This window comes from Caretta caretta, chromosome 1, assembly GCF_965140235.1.
Source record: "Caretta caretta isolate rCarCar2 chromosome 1, rCarCar1.hap1, whole genome shotgun sequence".
Lineage (NCBI taxonomy): Eukaryota > Metazoa > Chordata > Testudines > Cheloniidae > Caretta > Caretta caretta.
This window is the reverse complement of record NC_134206.1, coordinates 311,615,094-311,637,950: the sequence shown is the minus strand read 5'-3', so window position 1 is coordinate 311,637,950 and position 22,857 is coordinate 311,615,094. Positions and strand designations below refer to the sequence as shown.

Below are 22,857 nucleotides of genomic sequence, written 5' to 3'. Positions count from 1 at the left end.
TCAAGTTGATGTTTAAATCCTCTTTCCATCTGGCAAATGATTTTATCTCTGTCTCTAAATTGGACAGTATACTCCCACAGTTCTGGGGAAACAGACCAGTGAGAAGGGTGGGGGAAGAGCCTAGTACTTATGGGAGTATTTGGATGGTATCAGGTTTTGAATTCTGTCTGAGAAAGCACTTATAGCAACTCTTCCATATATTCAGCAGGTTTCTTCAGTTGATCTGTTTGCTACTGAAATCTTATGTGTTTTTATTAAAAAATGCAAGTTACTTTAGTTGTGGTTTCTTGAACATTTCTTTTCCATTTCCATATATTTTTTTTTCTGAGTGTTCCATATGTTTGGTGTCACCTGCAAAGGTGAGGCCAACATTCCCATCTGTAGTTTCTCCTAGTGGTATTTTGTTGACGAGAGAAATGTTTCTTCCTGTATGTCTGTCATCTGTATGGTACCTGGGTGCTACTTTTCTGATCTATTGTTGCCCAGTAGTTCCTCAAGGAATATAGTGATGGTTCATAGCAGACTGATTTAGTTTGAAGCAAGTTCTCAGCCTGCATCTTAGCTGTCAAGTAGTCTCCTAAACCTCAGTGTTGACAAAGTAGTGTGGCTTTTGTTTTCTTCATGGTAACCATTTTTCATTTTGGCCTTAGTAGGTATCTTTCATCAGGAACCACCAGTACTGTACTTTAGATCTTTTATGTAAATTCTCTTAACATTTTTCTGCAAAATCTCACGTCTAAGACTTAAGACTTGTAATATAATTAGCCAAAATGCCTTTCGGTTAAATTTTTCTAATGGGCACTTGATATCTGTTCAGGGATAAAATATTAGGTAGCAAACTTTGAACAAATCAATGTGTTCAGTCATCCTCTCATTTACCATTTAGTAATCTCAGAAATCTTAACATTTTTGGTTTGGGCTTGATTCTTTAGTATTTTGTTTCTCTTTTACCCAAATATTTAATTTTTCCTTTATGGCAAGGTCAGTGATGTTTGTTTTATACTTCTATTTTTTTCCTCTTTTTTTCTTTTCTTTTTCAGTTCCTATATCTCTCCTTTTGCTAATAAATATACTCTTTACCTGTTTATTGTAATGGAGAAATTATTTTTGTTTTTAGCAGATTTCTATCAGTACACACCCACTTTGTTCAACTATTCATTATTGCTCCCTTACCGTCCCTAATCTGAAGATTTTAACTTTGAAAGATGAATCTGTCTTTTGAAATGCATTTCACGTGGGAGCACTCCTGTACCAGCTGTAAAATATATTCACTGGATGTTTCTTCAGTGTTGCCAACTATCACAATGTTATTGGAAGTCTCAGGGTAACTGGTGGGTTTTTTCCTGAAAGCCCCAGCTCCTGGATTCATGGAAGTATATGAGAATCTTAGTTTTCATGTTTAATAAATGTAAATTTGTAGCCCTCATAGTTGAGAGAAAAGTTTGAAAATGCAAAAAGCTGAAAGTAAATAAAAGGAACCCAACTTTTATTTTATTTTTTTTTTATACTCCCATGCCTTGTTGGGGCCTGACTTGTGATTTTTGAATATTTGGGATTGGCAATGCTGGTAAATATGGGCTTTCTCTGTTACTATAGTATTTGCATTTTACTTGTGTAAAGCGTGTGTGTGGCTGTATCTGGAACTGATCTTAACTCCGTCAGTACCTGAATAAGCTTATACAAGGTATGTTCAGATAAGTAGAACATGTACACTATGGCATATATTATAGGGGCTGATATTTTGTACTCTACATCTGAGTCCCAGAGTTACTGGCACAGGACATATGGGTAATTCATCCTTGTATGCACGCTACGCAAAATGTCGGGCACTCAAAAGCCCTGATATTTTAGTGTCCATTGGCCATCCAAGTTTCCATTGCTCTCTTCCCCTCTCCCTTTTGCCCTAAGCCTTTGTCCCCCAGTCTTTCTCCTGGCCAGGTGGGCAGAAGCAACATACTTCAGCATCTTCCCTTTGGGACACTAAAACTTAGGCAGGGGTTAGGCTTTGGCTTTTGATCTGTACTATCATTTTTCAGAAGTAGAGTGAGCTCAGGAGACAAAAGGATGAGAGGTTGGAAGCTCACTGGTTGTCGTGGTGCTATTCAGCCCATACTGGCAGGTTTCCCTTGCTCTGTCTGTTTGCAGCTCATGCCCACTTTCAAATGTGGGTTTTGGAGTTGTGTCTTAACAGTGGCTTCTTTAAATCTGTGCACACTGTGTTTCATCAAGGAGGATAGCCTGCTTTGCAGGTGACAGGTTTTGCAGCCGTTATTCACACAGACAGGGCAATAATTTAAGCTCCATTCTTCTAATAGCCTAATTTGTCTTTTCTTCTCTTCTGCTCCCAGGACAATTTCTGATTGGTTGTTCTTTGGTCAGATCTGCCTATGAAGAAGAGCTATGTATCTGTGCTGTGCCAGTGGAATACGGAACCCAGAAAGGAATTAGCATTGCAAATGTTTCCTTTCTCATGGTTTTGAGAATTTGGCATTTACCAGGAAAACCAGGATTTTTAAAAATATATCGTATACCTTTTATTTTATGGAGATCATCATCATTTGGAAGGAATTTCTCTTCACAGCATTTGAATTAGACAAATAGGAAGATGGCCTTGATACATGCTTGTTTTGAATGCATAATATATCAGCAAAAATGCAAGTGAAAGATAAAAGTAGAGTGTTTTATAGGTGACAAAGTGAACAATGCAGATTTTACAATAAAACACAATTTAAAATGCATCCATTTCATGCATTTATAGCATGGACTTGTGGTAATGGAATGGCCTGTGCAGCTAGATAACTCGTTGGGTTACTTAGTCTTTTATTTTCTTTCAAATTTTCCTTGTTAACTATACAGCTTCAAAATCTATCCTCTATCATCATCATCCTTTGGCGGAGAATCTGCAAGCATTAGAGTGCTTTATCTAATAATTTAAGATGTTGTTTGTCACAGTCTTTACTCCCAGAAACTTTGCTCATCACTCACTATAACACAGATTGAAATTTTTAATGGATAACCAAGTTTTTTTGGCATGTCTTGAGCTCAAAGCAAGGGGATGATGGGCACTCATAGGCAACATCTTCATTGTAGAGTTAGTCCAGGTGATTTGCACTTGGGTTAGCCTAGCTGGGGTGTGAGCAACTACACTGCAAAGCCCTGCACGAGTTGCTGTATCCATGTGTGTTGCTAGGACTTCTGGGGGCATGTCCCATGGTTCTTTGTGGTGCAGTGAGCTGAGCCACTCTGATTCTTTCCTAGTGAATTTTGGGAGAATTTACCACCAACCTGGGAGAAAGTGAAACCCAGGCTATAACCTACTCCCCCAACTGTGCCAGCGAGCCTGGTTTGAAAGCACCACTTAACTCAGGTGAGATGTGTTTGTGTGTGGACAGAAAGGGAGTTAGCGGCAAGATCCAAATAAGTATCTGGGTGAGATCTACAGTGAAGACATAATCTAAGTCACTTTGGCTGTAATTCAAACAATCTCACGTTTCTCCCATCTATGTAAGCCCAGGCATTGGCAATGTGCCATAATTACTTAATGTTTATACAGTTCTTTGCAACAGGAAAAGCACTAGAAAAGTGTTATGTATTATTATTAAGAGATGTCATTAGTGAACTGGCTTGAAACATGTAGTATAAAAGGATTTCAGACACTGTTCCCTCTCATTTTTTCCATGCATGTGCGGAATGAATTTTGTTATGTGCACCAATATGGAGGTGATGTATGACACATCACCTCCATATTGGTGCACATAACAAAATTCATGTGGCGGGGGTAGTGCTGAGGGGTCTGGAGTGTTGGAGGGGCTCAGGGCTGGGGCAGAGGGTTGGGGTGTGGGTGGGTGAGAGCTCCAGCTGGGGGTGAGGGCTCTGGGGTGGGGCTAGGTATGAGGGGCTTGGGGTACAGGCTGCTACAGGGCTACGATGGGGAGGGAGGATTCCCCACAGCAGCACCTGGACTGGTGGGGAGGGGCACCTCTCCCCCGGCTGCAGCAGGTCTGGGGCTGGGTTGGGGCCAAGGGAGGAGCGCCTGTCCTCTAGCTGTGGCAGGTCTGCAGCTGGTTGGGGCCGGGGGAGGGGTGCCTCTCCCCTGGCCATGGCAGGTCCAGGGCTGGGCTGCGGCCGGCAGGGAGAGGCACCTCTCACCGCCACAGCCTGAGCCCTATGCGGTGCTTAATCCGTGGAGTTTAGAGAGAACTTAGATTTCAGATATAGGTAGGGTAGAAAAAGGGCAAACTAATTAACAAAAAATTATTTTAAAAAAAATTTCAATTATTTTTTTTGAAAAGCTTTCCACCAGGTCTAGCATATAGTAGGGTACAATTCATCACTAACATCCCTTTGCTTTGCACCAGTTTATAGGTGCTTTGAATCACTGGAGTGGCAAAAAGCAGCCTGAACTTATGGGTAGATCTGCCCCATAGCATTTACATTATACTATTTATAAGACCAAACATGGAAAAACAGGAAAGACCCCAAAATCACATTTCTGCAAAGCTAATTAGTAGACTGGCCATGTGACTTTAGCCCAAGAAGAAAGTGAAAATATGCTTCATCAAATGAAATCTTTAGACCTCTGAGTGTCAAGAGGTCACAGCAGGACCAGCCCTAAACCAAATGGTGCCCCAGGCAAGGAACATTTTCGGTGTCTCTCCCCGCCCCCCCTTTGTTAAACTTTTGAATACTTTATTTTTTATTGCATTTATAGCCCATTTCACAACTTTGATGCATGATTTGCATGCATGATTTATCCATGTCATATAAGATGATAAATTTACACATTGGAATCTGTAAATCTGTATTTATTCATGCCATATATAAGCAAATAAAAAATTTCTCTAAGGTTATAGAAACTTTTTAATTTTAAAAGGTACTACTTTTGAAAGGTACTAACCATCAAGAAATTGAACTCTGCACCAACATTTGGTGGGCTAGTATTAAATAGAGTTACAGTAGGTGACAACATTAGAATGTTTGTTAACCCTAATCCTTTAATTCAAAAGGTCGCTTTTCTTGCCTTTGCCCTCGGGAACTGAAGCACAGCATCAGAGAGATCCAATGACTGACCATTGGTATTTTCAAGTGATAAAATAGCAATTGATGTCAGTTTCTTGTTGGCCATCTTTGATCGAAGATATGTTTTAATAAGCCTGAGCTTCGAATAGCTGCGCCCATCTCTCACAACTGTGACTGGCAGCATGAGCGGAGTCATCAAAGCTATCCAAGCATTAGGAAAAGTGGCCTTCATCTCTACATCATGAATGAATTGGAGAACTTGGAGTGGAAAGGGCTTCCGATGTGGCAAAATGTAATGGATGTTGTCGATTTTGACATAGAGGTCTTTGTCATTGACATCTAAACATTCGCCATGTGTCAGCGTCTGGTGAAGGTCCGTTCAATTGTTCGTGAGTGTTTTCCTGTCCACCGACAGCTTACTAAGGTCATACAACCCCCCGCCCCAGATCTTTTAATCGTACTTCATTTGTCCAAATCTTTCTTTGATGGGCACTCTAGCAGTGTCAACAAGCGAGCAAAAAACCCCTCCCTCTTGAATTTTTCTTCCGAGCTTCCTATCACCTCATCTCTGCCCTTGTAACCAAACTGTCTCTTTTTCCGATGAATACAAGTTTTATTGAAGACAAGCTCAGCTCCTAAGTTTCGCCATTTCTTTGGCAGCAGTGATGGCATCTTCAAATCCGTTGTCTCTGTAGACCTCAATGAAATCAAGCAGCTTCTCATCAAAGTAGGAGTGGTCATGATGTTCATTGAATTAATTGGAAATGCCTTGCTTACAACATTTACTTGGAACAGAATATCGTGCCAAAATACAATTGAGACCAGAAATTTGAAGTCGGTAATCTGGTTTGCTAGACTTGGCGCCTCATGTCAAATTCCAACATCTGCTTTATTTGAGTGCTCCAGTTCCATCAGGGTGTCGTAAACCTCAGTCATGTGGTACCTCACTGGCCTTACATTGTCAATTTGGCTCTCCTAGCAAGTGTCACTTGGCGGCTTCACAATCAGATTTGTAACATAGTCAGTGAGGATCTTCCACCTGATAGTTGATGCTGAAAACAGGATGTGTATCCTTAGCAGTACTCTGAAGAGAGAGACTGAATCTAAAGATGATGATGATGCATCTGACACAACCAGGTTGAGGGAATGGCATCCACAAGAGATGAAGAAAGCTGTTGGATTCAATGCAATGTGTAGATGCCACTGTTTCTTCCCTTCATGTTTGCGCTGTTGTTGTAGCCTTGGCCGCGGCAGTCCCAAAGCTTTATTTCATTCTCATTCAAAACACTCATAAACAGTTCTGTTAGGCCTTTTCTAGTTGAGTCATCCATAGACCTGAAAGAGATAAAGTGTTTCTGTACTTGAATACAGTCATCCTTGTCATCAATAAATCTTACTGTAAATAAATTCTTTTCACTGTGACTCGTGTCAGGAGTACAGCCTATTATTACGGTGTAGTACTTTGCTTTGCCGAACCGCATCAATATTTTATCAAGTGCTTTCCTTTCCGTAAGGTCAATCAATTTGTTTTGAATTGTTTTGCTGCAGTAATGATCCATAGTTTCTTTACGGACTACTCGATGTTGGTGCTCACGCATGACATCATCATCGTATTTCCCAAAGAACTCTACCAAATCGAGAAAATTACCATTATGTTCAGTGAACAACTTATCCGATGTGCCCCAGAAAGCCAAATTATTTGTTGCAAGGAAGAAGGTAATTGAGATCAGATGTTCAAGCATGTTCCTCTATGCTTGAACATCTGATCTATACATCTTGTATATATCTTGTCTGTGCATTTATTCAGCTTGAGCCTGGACTCGACCTCCATCCATTTGGAGTAGGCCATGTTGGTTAAGAGCATCAGCTAAATTATGTCAGCAATTGTACCCAGAAAGCGCAAACAACATTTGGCATTCTTGTAAAATATTTTGCAATGAAAACAGAACACTTTGCCAGCTGATTTTGAGTAAACTAGTCAATGCCGATTCAGTTTCTCATCACTCTCGAGCACTCTTTCGCAGTGTGACTTTGAGAAGTGTCACTTCTGCTCATTTACAGGAAATGAAATATCCTTGATTTTGCCTGGCCCGTTCAAAATTTTATAATCAATATTGGCAGAGTTTAGAATCACTGGCCATAAAGCAGGATCTGATGTATAGATTTGTGGTGTGCAGTTTTTCTCACTGCTGTTTCGGTCATAATGTGAGGCTGATTCTTCTTTATCATTTCTCTCCTTTTCATGTAAACCAGATTTTTCTTTATTATCACTCTCCTTTGCGCCACCAGGAGAACTGGATGATTCTCGATTACTTTCCTCACATTTCCATTCTTTATCTTCAGGTAAATCTGCTAATTTGCAATTTTAAGCCTGGCAAAAGAAGTAACAGTATTTCTTTTACATTGTTGCATAGATAGGTGTTCGATAGATATCTCTGGTGTCTCATTAAATATGTCCTTTATTAGTCACTGCTTACACTCCTCAAGTCTTAAAACACAAATATACTTTCACAATTACAATAAAACAAGGTTCACAATATCACAGCTGGGCTCTCACTTCACTTCAGTTTGTTCTTATAGCTTGCCAACTGATTGGTAATGCCCTACCCTTTATATATCCATGAGAGCATGGCTGACCACATAGTAGGACAACATTTGAGGAAAATATAGATCTCAGAAACTCTGGAAGGTTCTAGAAGATTCTACAAAGGTCCAGAACATTTTAGGAGGTTAGTGAAAAATGAATCCAAATACAGAATACATGAAACATTTTTTCTTTAAACGTCCTTTTGTCGGTAACAACAAAAACAGCACTGTGAGCCTGACACCGTACAAGCCCAGCACCACCAGTGGTCACATGGGTTGCCTGCCCCTAAATCTGGCCTGAGGTCACAATATCTGGTAGCTAATAAGGAGAAAACATCTACCATTGTGATGTTTTCTATTTATACCCTCAAACCCCCTCCCTTCATTTTTCTAGATTAAAGATTAAAAAAATAATAATAAGGTGACCGTCTGGTTAACTCTTCTGATTAGTTAGTTTAGAATTATCTCTTCTTGGTGCCAGGGCAGAAGAAGTTATATCACTTAATTACATTAGAGGTCTTTTAATTCCTTTTAGGGTTTAAGTATTCGGTGGTTCATTTGTGGCTGCAAATTTATTTGTTCTTCAATATATTCAGCATTAGTTATCACTTCATTTCAGTTTAAGCATTTTGTCTGAACTTTTCACTCACTCCAGTCATTTTTTGGACGCAAACCATAGCCTTTTTATTCCAGTTTTAACTTTAGATATGCAGACTGAAGGTATCCAGAAAAAATAGAATAAAAATATCAAAATGACAAAAACAAAACAAAAACAGAAAAACCTATACTGCAACATTATTTCTGAGCCATTCCCTGTAGTTATATAATTTGCTAGTTTTATGTCAAATGAGTATTAATCTAATGAGCTGGTCAGCCGTTACAGCACTAGCAGATTATATATATTTAATTGATATTATAACTTTACCTAGAAAGACGAGAAATGTCAGGCACTGGAATTTCAAGTGTTACATTAAAAATATATGTACCAAACCCCAGAAAAATAATGAAAATCCTTTTTTAAAGATTTAAACCTTGTGTAGTATTTCAGGTATCATCCATTCACTCATGTACAAATACATCTACAAAACACATCCTGTTTGCTGACCAAGAAGAAAAGAAAGGTAGCAGCTGAACAAATCAGAAGTCAGCTTTGTATTGATTACTGCTGGGCTTTTGCTGCCTTTTAGACCCTCTCTTGAGCTGTTTGATAAATGCAATAAAGGTAAATAAATATAGTACCAGGTGTGTCTGTAGGGAGAACCTTATTGAATGGTTATTACAAGTATCTCATTAATTTACTACTTTCAGGTAAGCCAGTAATACTATATTGTGTATATTTAGATAGGGGATATTTCAGGTGTTGAATAGCATTGTAGATCTTTAGATGACAAATCTTTTTGAGTCTTTTACAAAATCATCCCGTGCTCATTCTATTAAAGAGAGTATCCTGTGACAGAATTATTCCCTGCTGATGTTGATTTGTTGACCATATATAAATATAGCCTTTCTCAATATAGTTTTTCAAAATGAGGAAATAAGTGCTTATAAAAGTGAGAGACTGATGTCTTTGGTGCCTCATTTAAGGTGGCGACAGGTGCTATGCAGTTCTAGCTATCTGTCTGACAATGGAATGCAACACTTACTTGGTGGGGTCAGTTATCTCATCAGTTGTATACATGCACCTTCCACTGACTACAGTGGGAGTGGTATATACACAACTGATGGGAAGAGTTGATCCCCTACTATTTCAATTCCATGCCTTTCGTGAGCAGAGACTGTCATTTTTGTGACAAGTGGCACAGTAGTTTAGTCATGTGGACAAATGACGACTATGATGAAAAACAAATTTTGTCAGTGGCAGAGTGTTCACTAATTTTTGGACTTAAGGTTGTAGAACAAAGCCTTACCTATACTAGTAGCGTGAGGTATACATGCTGGGAAGTATGGCGTTTACCATTGTTTCAGAGCCTGCTGTTTCAGACTAGCTTTTAAAACTATTCACACATTTAAAAATAGATTGCCAATATTAGTAGGGCAAGATTTGGATTCATCCTTTTTTTTGTATGATGCAAGACCTAAGTAATCTATGGGCAGAAGATCTGCATTTAAGAATACATTAATCAGAGAACAGAAAGATAGTGTGCCAGTATGCCAGCATTTATGAACAGTCCTGTGAAAACAAACCAATAAATACATGTGATAGAGGAAAAATCATTTAAGTGTGAAAGAAAATAGATTTCAATGTTAAGCTTCATTGTAATGGTTTAATTTTCCAACCTCCTCTTTTTATTGGATTTTTCCATCCAAAACCTGTTAGTTCCCAAGTTTTGAAAAGATCTTCATAATAGCAATAAATTATAGCCCTGAAAAATACAACTGAAAGAAACATTGGAGACTTACAATTCAATATCTGACCACTTATGATTCTCTGGTTTCCTCCCCTCTATCCCTAAACAGACCACAGTGAGTGAATAAATATTTAAAATATTTATTTCCAGTTCACAGTATACATTTTTCATGTGAATCCCACATTGAATAATTAACATTTTCTGTGCATATATGTCCATGTAAATGGAGAACTCAGTGCCTGGACTTTTACCTTGTATAAAATCTGGGGAAAATAATGCAACTTCCCCCAAAAGATTTGGGATATGTTATGTGGTCCAATATGGAATTCTTCTACAAACTGTTTGCTCGGATTACCAGATTGGGACGAGGGAAACAATTGTTTGAGTTATGAGTCCTTGACTTTCTGGAACTTCATACAGCAGAAAAAGTATTTTAAATTCAGCTCAGGAAACAAAAGAAAAATGGAACCGCATGATTATGTCTAAAATGTTGGATTTGAGGGGCAACAACAGTGCCATGGACAGCACATGACAGAAAGGATCTTTTGCATAAATGAGTGAAAATTCATTTTCACTATTCAATTAAAGGGGAATGCCAGGGTCTGCTTAAATCCAAACAGGGAAATTGAAACAACTGATGCCATTCTCTCCTGTGCAAAGCTAGAGTAAGTAGCAAAGTAGTATGATGGAGCAAAGTAGTATTCCTTCCAGTCACTAGATCAGTGCTTCTCAAACTATCTGATGTGGGGGACCGGCAATTTTTTTTTTCCAATGTGCGCGCAGACCAGCAGCCGATGGCTTGCGGACCGGCAACAGTCCGCAGACCACTACTTTGAGTAGCAATGCTCTAGATGACAAAATTCAACTGCAAAATACAGGAAGACCAGGCTTTAACTCACACCAAGGCAATCTTCTTATGAATTGTTAGTTTTCAAATGTTTGGTTTGGCCACTGAAATGAAAAACTGGAAATCTACTTGGAAGATCCTGCTAATGCAGAATGCAGCCACCTATCTGTGTAATGAATTTGGCATGAATAATATTTGTATTGCGTCTGAGTCTGCTTAATAGTCCTGTTTACTTTGAAGTGTGATTCAGGATGTTGATGGCCTCTAAATCCTTTAGTAAATTGGAGCATAATTGTTTGAGAGAGCGCCGATGCCATGGCTGTTAAGATCACTTTGGAGATTTTCTTCATTTCCAAAGCTTGAACAGTATATAGGTACAGGTCTTTCTCAGTAGAGTGATTCTAGCTTTGGAATTGAAACTATCAAGCCTACATCTAGTACGTGGTGTAAAGGCCTTTTGTTTTTAGTGTCTGCATTTTTTTTTCCAGTTTTGTGCTCACTAATTAGTGTTTTAATCTCTCACCAAAGCACTTACCTGCCATGGGAGTTGTCATTATAGAATTAGTAAAATAAATGTGTTCTTGTGGATTTTGGTTGACATTTTCTTTCTTTTTAAACATTTTTCTGCAGGTTAATATTAATTCAATATGCTGACTTCTGCAGTCTTAATTGTATTTTTATGAGATATGGTTGAATAATATAGGCAAGTCGAGGACTTCTAAGATACTTTCAGGGCCCAGAAATTCTCACCATGGCAGGTTCCTGCATGCATACTTTTAAGCCAGGGTACAAGAGCATTCAGAGTTGCATACAGAACTTGGGCCTATGGATTAAGAGGGTCTAAGGGATGCTTTGAGTAAGAAATAAGATTTCATGTTTTGAAGCTTGAAATGTAGTGTTCTGGGGTAAGTCAGCTTAAAGATTCCAGACACAGCTTCTGAGAACTTTCTTTTTGGCACATGTTGAATATAAGGATTATATAACTCAGGCCAGTACAGTGCATGTAGTTGTTGACTAGTCTTGTTGTGTAGCTGCATGAATACTTGTCATCAACAGGGTATTGGATATATGGTGTGAAATTTTCACCCCTGCTTCATATAGGTAAAGAGACCAGAGTGGCATAAAAGGGCCCCAGGAGAATTTCCCTGGCTGTCTCCTGAGGATCTCTGGCACAAGTGGCAGGCCAAGGGCATGGGTCGGGAACAAAAGGGGGTGGGACCACATCAGGTAGCACTGCAGAGGTTTTGGATAGCCCTGCTGCCTGTAGGCTGCAGGGCACAGCTTGCTGTAATTTAGCACCAAAAGGCTGCCAAAGTACACTAAAGACTACTCTGGCCACCAGAGCGGCCCAGAATCAGGAGAGCACAAATGTGGCTTACAGACAGCTTAGCACCACCTGCCCCCGACTGGCAAAATCTGTGCTGCACCTCACAAAATGTCACCCATAATATGGAAGAAAAAGGAAGAGGAACACTTGGTGGTTGTGATATACAAAACAGAAATGTATCCCTATAATTTCCAAAGCAGAAAATATTATTTCTCTATATGTACAGGTCCCAGTATTGTACCTCACTGTGGCTGCAAACCCTCCCGCACTCCACTGGTGGTGTGGGGTGGTGAGCCAGTGGCTCTGCCTCTGTTTCCCTCTTAATCTTGTCTTCTTCTGCTCCACCCATCCTTCAACAGCTTCTGAGTTCAGGTGACAGCCCTCCAGTGATGTCATGTAACAGTCCCACCTCTTCGGGGTACCGAAAGTCCAAAATCAACACAAAGAAACAAACTCTTCTATGCCCTCAGAGAGGTCCTGGGTAGGCAGCATTGTTTCCCAGTTCCTGGCCCCAGCAACTTTTCTCTCCCACATTGAGAGTTCCAAGTCTTCTCTCCATCCCACCGTGCAACAAATGATCTGAGCTCTCCCATTTTAGCTCCTCCCTGGATGTTGGGTACCTGATTCAGGTGTCATGGGGAGGGAATGATTTGGCCCCCCTGTCATAAATATAAAGGGAAGGGTAAACCCCTTTGAAATCCCTCCTGGCCAGGGGAAAGCTCCTCTCACCTGTAAAGGGTTAAGAAGCTAAAGGTAACCTCGCTGGCACCTGACCAAAATGACCAATGAGGAGACAAGATACTTTCAAAAGCTGGGAGGAGGGAGAGGAACAAGGGGTCTGTCTGTGTGCTGCTCTTGCCAGGGACAGAACAGGAATGGAGTCTTAGAACTTTTAGTAAGTAATCTAGCTAGGTATGTGTTAGATTATGATTTCTTTAAATGGCTGAGAAAAGAATTGTGCTGAATAGAATAACTATTTCTGTCTGTGTATCTTTTTTGTAACTTAAGGTTTTGCCTAGAGGGGTTCTCTATGTTTTGAATCTAATTACCCTGTAAGATATCTACCATCCTGATTTTACAGGGGGGATTTCTTTATTTCTATTTACTGCTATTTTTTATTAAAAGTCTTCTTTTAAAAAACTGACTGCTTTTTCATTGTTCTCAGATCCAAGGGTTTGGGTCTGTGGTCACCTATGCAAATTGGTGAGGCTTTTTATCCAACATTTCCCAGGAGAGGGGGGGGTGCAAGTGTTGGGAGGATTGTTCATTGTTCTTAAGATCCAAGGGTCTGGGTCTGTAGTCACCTAGGCAAATTGGTGAGGCTTTTTACCAAACCTTGTCCAGGAAGTGGGGTGCAAGGTTTTGGGGAAGTATTTTGGGGAGAAAGACGCGTCCAAACAGCTCTTCCCCAGTAACCAGTATTAGTTTGGTGGTGGTAGCGGCCATTCCAAGGATAACGGGTGTAATATTTTGTACCTTGGGGAAGTTTTGACCTAAGCTGGTAAAGATAAGCTTAGGGGGTTTTTTCATGCAGGTCCCCACATCTGTACCCTAGAGTTCAGAGTGGGGGAGGAACCTTGACACCCCCACAGGCCATTAACTTGCTCCTGATTTGTGAGGTTTGTAAGCCCCATCACGTGCCTATTTTGTATAATTTAAAAATCATGCCTTTACAGTATTGGCCTTCTTTAAAGGTGATCTACAAAGCACTTTCAATGTTGTTCACTTTTTCATCTTATGAAATTCATGATCTATGAAAAAAGAAAAGGAGTACTTGTGGCACCTTAGAGACTAACCAATTTATTTGCGCATAAGCTTTCGTGAGCTACAGCTCACTTTATCGGATGCATACTGTGGAAAGTTTAGAAGATCTTATTATATACACACAAAGCATGAAAAAATACCTCCTCCCACCCCACTCTCCTGCTGGTAATAGCTTATCTAAAGTGATCGCTCCTTACAATGTGTATGATAATCAAGTTGGGCCATTTCCAGCACAAATCCAGGTTTTCTCACCCCCCCCCCCCAACACACAAACTCACTCTCCTGCTGGTAATAGCTTATCCAAAGTGACCACTCTCCTTACATTGTGTATGATAATCAAGGTGGGCCATTTCCAGCACAAATCCAGGGTTTAACAAGAATGTCGGGGGGGGGGGGTAGGAGAAAACAAGGGGAAATAGGCTACCTTGCATAATGACTAAGCCACTCCCAGTCTCTCTTCAAGCCTAAGTTAATTGTATCCAATTTGCAAATGAATTCCAATTCAGCAGTTTCTCGCTGGAGTCTGGATTTGAAGTTTTTTTGTTGTAAAATAGCGACTTTCATGTCTGGAATCGCGTGACCAGAGAGATTGAAGTGTTCTCCGACTGGTTTATGAATGTTATAATTCTTGACATCTGATTTGTGTCCATTTACTCTTTTACGTAGAGACTGTCCAGTTTGACCAATGTACATGGCAGAGGGGCATTGCTGGCATATATCACATTGGTGGATGTGCAGGTGAACGAGCCTCTGATAGTGTGGCTGATGTTATTAGGCCCTGTGATGGTGTCCCCTGAATAGATATGTGGGCACAGTTGGCAACGGGCTTTGTTGCAAGGATAGGTTCCTGGGTTAGTGGTTCTGTTGTGTGGTATGTGGTTGCTGGTGAGTATTTGCTTCAGGTTGGGGGGCTGTCTGTAGGCAAGGACTGGCCTGTCTCCCAAGATTTGTGAGAGTGTTGGGTCATCCTTCAGGATAGGTTGTAGATCCTTAATAATGCGTTGGAGGGGTTTTAGTTGGGGGCTGAAGGTGATGGCTAGTGGCGTTCTGTTATTTTCTTTGTTAGGCCTGTCCTGTAGTAGGTGACTTCTGGGAACTCTTCTAGTTCTATCAATCTGTTTCTTCACTTCCGCAGGTGGGTATTGTAGTTGTAAGAATGCTTGATAGAGATCTTGTAGGTGTCTGTCTCTGTCTAAGGGGTTGGAGCAAATGCGGTTGTATCGCAGAGCTTGGCTGTAGACGATGGATCATGTGGTGTGGTCAGGGTGAAAGCTGGAGGCATGTAGGTAGGAATAGCGGTCAGTAGGTTTCCGTTATAGTGTGGTGTTTATGTGACCATCGTTTATTAGCACAGTAGTGTCCAGGAAGTGGATCTCTTGTGTGGACTGGACCTTACCTTCTTTTTTTCCCCCATAGATTCATTTTTGTCAGAATGCCTCTTTTCATGATTTTAAAATAGTGCTTGTAAGCCCCCTTCCTGACAACATGAGTGAGAGATTTAAGATTTAAACTATGCATCTAGCTTGATATTAGTTGTAGGCTTGGCAGAATTTTTATTTTTTATGACTTGATGGATAATAGTGATATTTATTTTTAAGCATTAGACAAAAGTTTTAAAAGTTATTAGGACTTAAAATGTACATGCTAACATGTTAGAATATTTCATAAAAGCTTTGCAGGTCACCTTTTATAATACACTTTTTATTTTTTAGCTGCAGACAGATTGAAGTGAAAGTACTATAGTTTACTTTAGAGCATCCTTCAGAGGGCCCTGAAGTTGTCTTTTGACCTAGGATTTCCTGTAAATGATGTATATTTTATTCTTCATCCAGAAGATATATAATTTTAAGGAAAAGATCCTGGTTATTTTTTTTTTTTTTGCAGAGTTTGGAGATTGTATGTGTGAAAGATCTTTCCTCATCCTCTTGTGTTTGTTTCAATACTACCAGTTGCACAATGTTTTTATTTGCCAAATCCAGCATATTTTCTGCACTTTGTGTAGGTTGGTTGGGAGAGGGGGTTGATTGGGTGGCATGGGAAAAGGAAGAATTAAGAACTGATTATGTACACAGAATTCCCTTTGAAATAATGGGAATTCTGTGTGTAGAGCTTGCAGGATCAGGACCCAGATCCTCAGGGTCCTGAGGGATCAGGGCCTAATTTTCACTGATGTCACCTTTGAGGATTTGGGCCTAGGCTATTAGGATGCAGTGCTATTGGAGCCATATATTGCTACTATAGGAGATACTGATCCTGCAAAGTGCAAAGCTCCTTCTACGAGGTGTCATACCCCTGAAACTTGTGATGGAGACCATGAGAGTGCAGGGCCTTTAGAAACTTGCAGGAGGATCTCTGCACCTTCCAGGATGAGGTCCATTATTAAGTGTAAAAATCTATAATAGTGCAAAGATTTCAAATTCAAGTCAGAATGTAAAGGTTTTAGGGCTTGATCCCTGATGCTGAGCACTGCATCCCCATTCCCACAAAGCACTGACACATGTTGGAATGAGCACTCAGGCTCCATAGCAGCATTGAAATAAGTAAATTCTTAGAAAAAGAAATAAAATATTAAAGCAAAATACTTCATTTGGATATCATTTTATGCATCTGAAAATTGTAAATTTTATCATAATTTTAATCCAGAATTTAATCTGTAAGAAGGCAAAAACAAAAACAACCCCTCAAACAAACAAAGCAAGCCCAACAACCCCACTGTTAACACCTTTGAAGAACTAGACTCCTATTTTGATAAATAAAATTAGGAATTATGTACTTTACATATTAATTTGGGGTTAAATGAGAAGGAATTGTCTGATAAGACATTGAAGAGTGATTTTTTCCCACTGTAACACTCCCATCTATCTGAAACAAAAGACTGATAAGAGTTTTTAAAAAAGAGTTTAATAGAAACCAGTTGAAGTATTTGGGAAAACTACACAGACTGGCCTTTATATAAACCTTTATTCTGCTTGTTTTGCATGTGCAAATAATTTGAGGGTGAAACCAATACTCTGTCCCCAGAGATGAGCTTTTACTGATGCCTCCTCCAGAAGTGCTCTTGATTAGGCGTTGGCCTTTTGTGTTTTCTGGCTTATTTGAGAGTTGCTGATCCTTCTACAGTACATACTTAGCTGCTAAGTACTCCTGGCTCCTAAGCTTGAGAAATTCTGGGAAGATTGACAGTCTTTTCTGGGGTCAACGCACAACATTAGTAGTGTACTGCTCTTAGGCTGTGACACTGCAAAGAGTTATGAACGTGCTTAACTTTACAGTTGAAGTCAATGGGACTGCTTGGTGTGTGTAAAGTTAAGCACATGCATAAATCTTGGCAGAATCAGGGCCTCACAGACCTAGTGTTGCCGGGAACAGGTATCTTTTTCTGAGTACTCCTACCTTTGGTGACCAGGAAAGGGGACAGTATGGAAAACCTGTATCTACATATTCCATGCCTACCATGTTTCTAAATGCTACATACTCACAGGACAGCCATGAATCTGACCTTGGGCTTTTTCTTTACCCTCTCATTCCCAGGAGCAGTGCTGGACTCCATTTGTTGCTGGTAGAATGGAGGAATCAACCTTTCCCCCCTCTAACATCATAAGAAGGCTTCTAAACTATTCTGCTGTGACTAGAACGGCCATTGAGCACATGCGCAGAATACCAGACATTCCGGACTTATGGGAGCGATGTTACACCACTCCTCCCTGCGTGATCCTGCCGCCACCATCATGACCTTGCATGAGGTCATGCTGGTGGGGACAGAGTGGTGCTGTCTTCAATATGGTGTCCTCCATCACATGTAGTGTGATGCTCGACAAAACCATGTCCAGTTTTACATTCATACTGGACAGGGGACAAACCTTGAGGAAACAGAACTGTCCAGCTTAAAACGGAACACATGACCTGCCAAACTGTGACCTTTATTGCACCACAGTGGCTGACAACTTTTCCATGGTTGTATGCAATGATGTTGTAGCCATGACGGTTCCAGGATATTAGAGAGACAAGGTGGGTGACATAATATCTTTTATTGGATCAATTTCTGTTGGTGAGAGAGACAAGCTTTCGAGCCACACACAGCTCTTCTTCATGTCTTCTTGAGCTCTGTGTGGCTCGAAAGCTTGTCTCTCTCACCAAAAGAAGTTGATACAATAAAAGATACTACCTCAGTCACCATATGTCTCTAATTTTTCCCCTTGGCTATCAGACTGAAATGCCATAGTGGGAACCGTTAGCTACCTCAGGTAGGCACCTCTCAGCGGCCACCCGATATAGCAGGATCCCGACTAGTCAGCATGGGAAGAAATGATTATTGGGAAATATTATGTGGCCCAGGAGCTGTCAGCCATTCAAAGAACATAGAAGCAAGTAATAGTGCTTTTTGATTGATGTGACAGAAATGAAAATGGACCCCAAAACTGCAGATGTGTTTAAAATACTTTGAATTCAGTCATTAATTTAGAATACATTTAAAGCTGCACATTTGTTATTTCACATTAACATGGAATTAAAAAGTTACAAGAAACTAATTTAACATCAATGAAATGCTCAGGGGGAAGAGCAAACTTTAATAATTATGGATGTGAAGAACTATAATTTTTGTCAGGTCAATATTCCCATTTGTATATAATTAAAATGTTTTAATTTCTTCTATGAATGATATTTGACATACTGTGTGTGTATAGGAACTCAAATGAACATCATGGAATTTAGTGCATTATCTCTTCCGCTTTAAGTTGTTGTTGCACTTTAGCCATATTTTTCACATAGTGCCATTTCCCTTTTGTGTCAAAATGCATGAACATATGTTAGGGTCCTTTAGGTAATAGAACAATAAACAAAGGATATTTACAATCAGAACTGTAAATCATGCTGTCCTTGGATTTCAACCTTTAAAAACATGGGTGCTCATTCTGTAGACCTATGCTCCCTTTCTGTATTGTTTATGTACATAAACAAATAGGTAGTAAACTGATCAAGATGTTATGCTATTGATCTGACCTGTGGTTCTTACTCAGATAAACTCACATTGAAGCCAGTTTTGCCTAAGTAAGGGCTATTACAGCAGCATCTGCTTAATCAGAATGACCTCCATAAGTAGGTGGTCTTATCTGCCACTTAGGCAGAATTCCCAGTTATTGGAGGATGTAATTTCAATAGTAATGCTATCTGTGGAGCTGAAGATGCAGAAATATAGACATTGCCATACTGATCAGGATAGCCATCCATCTAATCTAGTATCCTGTCACTGACATTAGTTAGTACTAAATGCTTCAAAGGAAGGTCCAAGTAAAACCTGCAGTAGCCAGTTATTGTTTCTCCTAACTAGTCTCCTGCCCAATCAGCCCCAGTCTCCTCCTTGCTCCCAGTCCCAGTGTCCTGCAAAGCAAGTCTCAGTATTCCCTGCACTCCACTTCCCAGTCCCAGGTTCCCTCTCCCTTGATAGGTTCCTTGTTCCAATCTATTTACCCCGCCCCTCCTTTGCAGGTGTGACTCTTGTCCCCCTGCATTTAAATCAGGCAGCTTCCTTCTCCACTCAGCTTGGGTCCAGCAGCAAGTCACAGAGTGCAGAAGAGCCTCCCTGTTCTTTGTTCAGGGACCCAGACCTTGCATGACCCTCATCAGCCCAAAGCTGCAATTGCAGGGAAAGTGCTGGTCAGCCTCAGGTTGGCGCATGCCCAGTGAAGACAATCTTAGGGAATTTAGCTACTAAAAATGACCATGTGTGAACTGAGATTATATTTCAAAGGTTTATAACTTGGCTTAATGTGGGTGGATAATCACATGGACAGCAAAAGACCTCCCTGCTCCAAAGCATGGAGCAATAGAGCTGTTCAAGGAAAAGATCATAAAAAAAAAATTAACACGGGCAAACAATATATTTTTCCTTAACTTCTTTCTTGGCAGTAACTGAACTGTTTGGGCTGAAATTTTTGGAAAAAAATTCAGTCTGAGGCAGACAGCTGGCATAGAAAATGTCACCCCAAATTGTTCAACTTTGGCAAAGTTATAAACAACTGAAAAGAGGGTCTAATAATGGGAAGTGTTGGGTAACCTTAATAATCAGTGCTATCAGCCCTGTCTATAATAATAATAAAAATACCTTTGCTCTTTTAAGAGGTGGGAGAGAGAGGAAAATATATTGAAGAAAATGGAGTGAAAAGCTTAGACTGGAGAGAGACAAGCAATTGGCAAAAATAGTTGACTGGCAGAAAGGATTTGTTGATGAGCATGTGAATAAAACTAGGAGGTCTCTTGAGAATGTCCAGGGGGGCATAACAGCATGTAGTAGAGAGGAGCAGGTAGCGAGAAAGCAAGGAGCAACTAAAGAATGTTTTGTCCCCAGATCGTACATACTTTGTGCTGGGCTTTGTAATCTGCATTGTCCAAGGAGCACAATGGTCTTAGCAGTTCATAGATGGAGATGTGGTCTCTAATGTAGCTTGGACCTGATCCATTAATTGTTTTAAGATTTTGGACCTAATCTTCAAACTGGCTATTATAACACCATTTGGCGAGACAGTAAGATATCATGGGTCTTGCTCTCTATATATGTTGATGATACCTGTCTGCATCTCTCATTCTCCTCTGAGGCAATCACTGCCATGATGAGATGCCACAATGCTTACAAGAGATCAGCTTTTTGAATGAAGAGCAGCTGGCTCAAACTCAGCCCTGCCAAAACAAAAATGATCCTGGTTGGCCAGGGAGATGCTTTGAAGAACTAGCTGGGAAGCTGTCACTGTATCTAAAACTGAATGTGAAAACAACAGAAATACTCCCGCTGATGTAAAATGTGGCTACTTGTCTCCTCCATGGTTTAGGCTGCCATGAGCACATCACAGACAAGGCTCTACTCCCTCCAGTCATTCCCATAATAAAAACCAGCTGTTAAAAAGGTTCATGTGATTTTAAAATGGCATGGATGGTTCTATTTATGTAATCTTAGTCCTTCCTCGCCTTCCCTGTTTTTTGTCTCTCTCACTTACTGTATCTATCTAAAATGTATACTGTAAGGTCCTTTGACAGTCCTGCATTCCATCTCCCATGAAGCACTTTTGGAAGTTATAACATCCTAATAATGAGGACAATATTGGGAATTTTTAATTGCAACTAATCTATATAAATCTCTTTGTAGGTCAGAGCTGTAGTGGCTAATGCCTCCATGACAATTTGCATTTGTACTTGTCGTGATACATTCAGTGTCCTTGTAGCTGTGTTGGTTCCAGGATATTAGAGAGCCAAGGTAGGTGAGGTAATATCTTTTATCTAGCTGAAGAAGAGCTCTGTGTAAGCTTGAAAGATTGTCTCTCTCACCAACAGAAGTTGGTCCAATAAAATATTATATTAAATAAAATATAAATAATCTTACCTCATCCACCTTGTCTCTCTAATGATGGTGTTTTGTCACAATTCACTGACAAATTGAAATTGCCTTGCATTTCTGATGAAAGTCAAACCTTTAATGTTTGCGTAGCATTTTACTTTAAACAGATAGAAACTATGTGAAGCTTTTCTGTTATTCCCTTATTTTGAAATGTATGATTTTTATTATAATTAAAACAGCCAATTACCATAGCTTGTCCCACATGATTAATTTTTGCGTTTTGTGTGCTCTGTACCGAAGCTGGATAATGCAGATGAACAAGCAGCTCAGATCCGACGCGAACTAGATGGACGTCTACAAATGGCAGAACAAATGACAAAGGTAAATTATGATTGTCACTTTCATGACTGCAATTTTAAATGGTGTGTGTGAGTGCATGTGTACACGCCATATACCCTCCTGAATATTATAACCATTGATCCTTTTAAAAGAAAAATTAAGCAAATTAGGGCAGTTGTGCTGTGCAGCCGTTTGGAAGAACAGATTAGTTCCAGTCTAGTGCATTTGTCTGTCTGTCTGTCTCTCCTTTTTTTTATATATATATATACACACACACACATACAGAGAGAGAGAGGGAGACACCTTGATAAGTGATATATAGTGTGATCTGATTCTGCCATTGTCCGTGAACTCAATGGGAGAGAAAAGAAAGAGTGTGTGAAATTCATACACACGTGAGTATGGTATGGTATAAAATTTGTATCAGCATGAGTTTGGGATGGATTTTGGCATTACGAGTAGCAAAGCCATCAGAGAGTTGTGCAGGCCATCCTAAATGGAAGTGGATAGATTAAAGAGAATATTTTTTATAAATGTTTTAGAAAATTGGATCTATTTTAAACCAGACCAGAGTGCACCACTGACCTGTTAATGCGCATCAGCAGGGTCCATACGGACAATTAGTGAATGGCAAGCTAGTGCAGGGTAAATTCGCATGTCAGCTTGCTGTGAACTAAATGATTATGTAGACAAGGCCATATAATTACTATGGCCCAGATCATGTCCTCCCATGTTAAAAACTGTGAGCGGAAGATAATGGGGAGTAAATCTCTGGCATTATTCATTAGGAGAGAACATCCCTAACTTTGTACCATAGGCCACATCACTCCATGGTTGGGGGCAGGATTTCCCAATTGCAGAAAGAGCCATATGAGCCTCTCCCAAACCTAGTATTCCCTGGGAGGCACTGGGCCATAAATAAGGAACTTCTATACTAATTCTGTACTCTGGTGGCTCCCCAGCCCCTTCCTAGTGTAGTGCTAATGCATATCCCAATCATATATACGGTTTGCTCCATGTGTGTATTTAAAAACCCTTCTCCTCTTCTTCAGGTGCTTTCTCATGTCCGTTCCAAGTAGGTGTGTGCACGCCGCATGCACGGTCGTCGGAAGGTTTTCCCCGTAGCAGTACCCGTCGGGTCGGCTCTGGACCCCCTGAAGTCGTGCCTTCATGGCAGTGTCTATAGGTTCCTGCCGATCCACCGCCTCCTCAGCTCCTTCTTAACGCCAGTGACCGTTGTGGAGCAGCTCTATTCTCTTGCAAGCGATCCACTACCGGACTTTTTCCTGTTGTACCTGTA

General features: G+C 40.3%; 1 protein-coding gene across 15 annotated transcripts in view; it reads left to right on the top strand.

Annotated features, from left to right (window-relative positions):
* CADPS2 (calcium dependent secretion activator 2) overlaps positions 1-22,857 on the top strand; it is a 560,752-nt gene that overhangs the window by 183,344 nt on the left and 354,551 nt on the right. For 14 of the 15 annotated variants that reach the window (XM_048836202.2, XM_048836197.2, XM_048836203.2 and 11 more), the window contains exon 4: positions 21,519-21,599. The exons of the other annotated variant lie outside the window; for it this stretch is intronic. In XM_048836202.2, coding sequence (XP_048692159.1) covers positions 21,519-21,599 — 81 coding nt within the window. The remainder of the gene's footprint in view (positions 1-21,518; positions 21,600-22,857) is intronic. 15 annotated transcript variants of the gene reach the window in all.